We start from the raw sequence: 3,807 nt of genomic DNA, 5'->3' as shown, positions 1-3,807 counted from the left end.
AGAAGGGCAGCTAAAGCCATGGGGCTATGACCATCCTCTCAGACTCCTGAGAAGAAAGCATCTTACTTACTTGATAGAGACCTCAAGATAAACAGAGAAGCCATGCAGCTGAAGATTCCCTTCTGCAAACACACATCACATCACAAACTTGAAACACACTTGAATCTATTAGGGAGTTTCACCTTTCTGGATTCCTACGTCTATGGCCTTAGGTGGGTCCATCTCCAGTTGATGCTGATGCTGCAGGCCCAAGAGCCATATTTTGAGAACTATAGCTCTGGAGCAAGTTTAATGCTTCTAAAGCAGGTATGAGATGGAGCAAAGGAAAGCATCTTCATTTTATTTTGACAGGGTCTCATTATGTAATCCAGGGTAGCCTTCAACTGTGTCAGGTACCCTAGTTCTGGGATTACAGTGCTTATACACCTTAAATTTACTTTTATCTTAAGCTGCATAAGGACCTTTGCTCTGCAGATAACTCAAAGAATCTGAACCTACCACATAACAGATGAGTGAAGAAACCCTGTGATCAACAGGTATTCGTTACCTTTTAGCAAGAACCTTGTTAATGCTAAACAAACATCTCAGAATTTGATACTAGCATTTAAAACATGCTATCTGCTTAAGTTACCAAACAGAATGCAATCTATGTCTTACACTCAGCTATTTTCAGGGCCGGGAAGAGGGCTCAGCAAGGTGCCTGGCACTCAAGCAGGAACACCTGAGTTCAGATCGCCACCATCCTTGTGAAAAGCCAGTCTTAGTAGTGTCTACTTATAAGCTTGGCACTGGGGAGACAGGGACAGGAGGATGCTGGCCAGCCAGTCTAGCTGAATCTGCCTGTTTTGTGTTTAGAGACAGACCAAGATTTAAAACTACGGTGGAGAGTGACTGGAGAAGGCGCTGGACTCTGGCTCCCAGACACAAGTGCACTCAGGAGTGAGTGGGCACACTGGAGAACACGTACATATTCACCATACCTACCAAGGTGGTTCTGTGAAAGACACTTGGCTCACAAAACTATTTATTGATTTTTCTGGAGCACCATGTGAAAGCAAACTATGCCACGCGCTGTGAGCCTGTGCCCGGTAGGAAGGATGTATGTGTACTGGGGCCCAGTGAACCGTCAGGCAATCCCCATTGGAACCATTCTGAAAGTGATTTCACCTGTCCTAGCCAGGAAGACAGATGGCGCCTCTCTTTTCAGGAATTTCTTCATGATTCATTTGCATCTTGGATCCCTTTCCCAAAAGCAAATAAAGGAAACATACACATTTCTGGAGGAAAATGTCTGTATTAAAAGCCAGAAAACCACATTAATACAAGAAACGCCCACCAGGCCATGTCACCGAATAGATCGACTTGGAAAAGATTCATAAAGTTCTTTTGTAAGCAATAACAATAAATCCGTGTCAAATCTTCCCTTGCCCCCCCTTTTAAAAAACAGACAAGCTTCAGGTACAACTACATTCAGATACAAAGAGCTCCTGTGACACAGCTTTAGCAGTTGAGTCTTTTTGTTTTGTAATTTTTTTTACTAAAACTTTCATTTAAAACAGTTATTAAATATATAAAACAAATACACAGGATCTGGTCACTTTCTGCCATAAATAAAGGGCGCAGGGAGGGGGTCCCGCAGGGGAAAGAGCCCATTTCCCTGGTGTCCTTGAGCCACGCGTGGATCCCACCCTTCAGCTCAAGAGCTTGCCCCTGATTTTCCAAACCAGAACCTCAGAACGAACCTCACTTTCCCACCTCATTTGGGCCTCTCTGCGTTCCCCTCGCGGGAAAAGGACGGACACTAAGGACAGCACGAAGCGCACCTGCCGCGTCTCTGGCGAGGAAGGCGTGCGCGAGCGCGTATTCAGCGCGGACGCAGGGTGGCGGGGGTTACTTGGGAGCCACCCCCGAGGTGACGGCCGCGGCCGCGGCAGCTGCTGCAGCAGCGGCAGCAGCTGCGGCGGTAGTCCCCGCGGGTACGGCTGCAGGAGCGGCCGCGGGGGCTCCAGCGGTGGTCCGGCGCTGCTCCATGCCGTTGGGTAGGAAGCCGGCAATGATGGGCACCGGCCAGATGAGGGCGGCCACGCTCCACACCACGATGACCAGGGTCATGAAGCAGGCCACCAGCGTGGACTCGATGGGCTTGCGGTTCAGCCGCCAGCCCGGCTCGCCCTGCAGCTCCTCCAGGCTGAAGTCCAGGCAGCAGAAGTGACGAGGCTCGCCCTGCAGCCACAGCGGCCCGGGCTCGGCTGCGGGGTAGGCAGGCAGCGCAGTGGGAGCCCCGGCGGGAGCCCGCAGGCGGCCGCGCACCCAGCCGCAGCCCACGCACAGGCGCAGGTCTTGCTGCGCGCCGCCGGCTGCCAGCCCCAGATGCTCGATGAGCAGCGGCGGCCCGACCCGGTGGAAGGCTGCGGCGAAGAAGGCGCGGCCGTGCGCGTTGGTAGAGAAGAGCAGCAGGTCGCACTGCAAGCCTCGCGGGCGGCCCCAGCGCACGAGCAGCGAGCTCAGCATCTGTCGTTGCACGCTGATATTGCAGGGCGCCGCCGGTGCCTCCTCTGGGCCCGCGCGCTCTGGGGGCGCCGATGCTGCCGATGCCAGCAGACGCGGGGCGGAGTGTTCGCCGGTGAAGGACGCGTTGGCCGAGGCGTTTGGGGGCGTCCCGGCAAGGCCGGGCGCACCCGTGGCCCCGCCGTGCGCCGGCGGCAGCGGGCAGGCGGCGGCCAGTAGCACGGCGAGAAGGGGCAGCATGGCCTGTGGCGAGCGCCTACGCGCGCGGGGCGGGCGGCGGCTGCATGGCGAGCGGGCGACCGTCCGGTGAGGGAACCGCGGGGCCTGGAAGGCCGAGGCGGATCTCTGCCAGCGTGTTGGGACGACACCGGCTCACGGGCCGCGGGGGCCTCTGCAGACTAGGCTCGTCGAGGTTCTGCCGCCCCCAGAGCCGGGGCCCTTGGACGGCTAGGAGGCTCTGCTGGCCGGCGGCGAAACGAGAGAGGATTCCCCTGTTCGGCTCCGCCTTCCGTGCGCCCCGCCCCCGGCTCACCGGGTGCGGGGACTTGGGGAGGGCGGGGCTCCACTCGCAGGGGCGGGAACTGGAGACCTACGGAAGGCGGTGCATGGGGGCGGAGCGAGGGGAGCCCCGGGGGCGGGAAGCCCAGAGCGAGTCCAGGAGCCTAGATAGTTCCTTTGTCACACCCAGGGGAGTCTCTCCTTAAAGTTCATCAGTACTACCTTTCTGCATAGGAGAAACTGAGAAGGGACAATGTCTCTGGGCTACCTCAGGAGTCAGAGACAGGACTCATACCTTTCTGCTGAGTTCAGAAAGATTCAGATCTGGAGTCTGGCTGGTTTTAATGTGTTTCCAGCGCAATAGATACATATGGTATTCTTACAGGAAGAGAACTAAAAAATTCCAAGAACTCTGAAGTTTTGGTGTTGGTTGGGGCAATGGGAATGCAAATCCCCCAGGTCGGATGCTTGAGGGTCCTCGCTGAGAGTCCTACTTACAGGTGACACTTAACGCAGGACACCTGCAATCTAGTGTGTACATGGACACCCAAGATTTATGTTAGAGTTCATGAATGTCCATCTTCTGGGGTGTATATTGTGGGAAGATGGAGCTGTCAAGAGATATTTAATAGGTTACAATTTTTATTAAGAAGCCTACCTGAGTTCTGGGCTTGATGGTACAAGTCTGTAATCCCAGAGCTTGGGAAACGGAGTTAGGAGGATCCCCAGTCCGAGGTCCTTGGAGAGGCCAGCTTGGGCTACATGGAAACCTGTCTCAAACAAATAAAATCTAGTACTAAG

At 55.0% G+C, this 3,807-nt stretch overlaps 1 protein-coding gene across 1 annotated transcript; it reads right to left on the bottom strand.

Moving 5' to 3' along the window:
• Positions 1–1,285: 1,285 nt before the first annotated feature.
• Tmem158 (transmembrane protein 158) lies at positions 1,286–3,017 on the bottom strand. Its single transcript, XM_052189255.1, has one exon. It carries the CDS (start codon positions 2,746–2,748, stop codon positions 1,891–1,893), a length of 858 nt encoding a protein of 285 aa, XP_052045215.1. The 5' UTR covers positions 2,749–3,017; the 3' UTR covers positions 1,286–1,890.
• Positions 3,018–3,807: the final 790 nt, after the last annotated feature.

Source organism: Apodemus sylvaticus, chromosome 7 (genome assembly GCF_947179515.1).
Source record: "Apodemus sylvaticus chromosome 7, mApoSyl1.1, whole genome shotgun sequence".
Classification (NCBI taxonomy): Eukaryota; Metazoa; Chordata; class Mammalia; order Rodentia; family Muridae; genus Apodemus; species Apodemus sylvaticus.
Note: the sequence above shows the minus strand (reverse complement) of the source record. Positions and strands in the feature narration are given on the sequence as shown.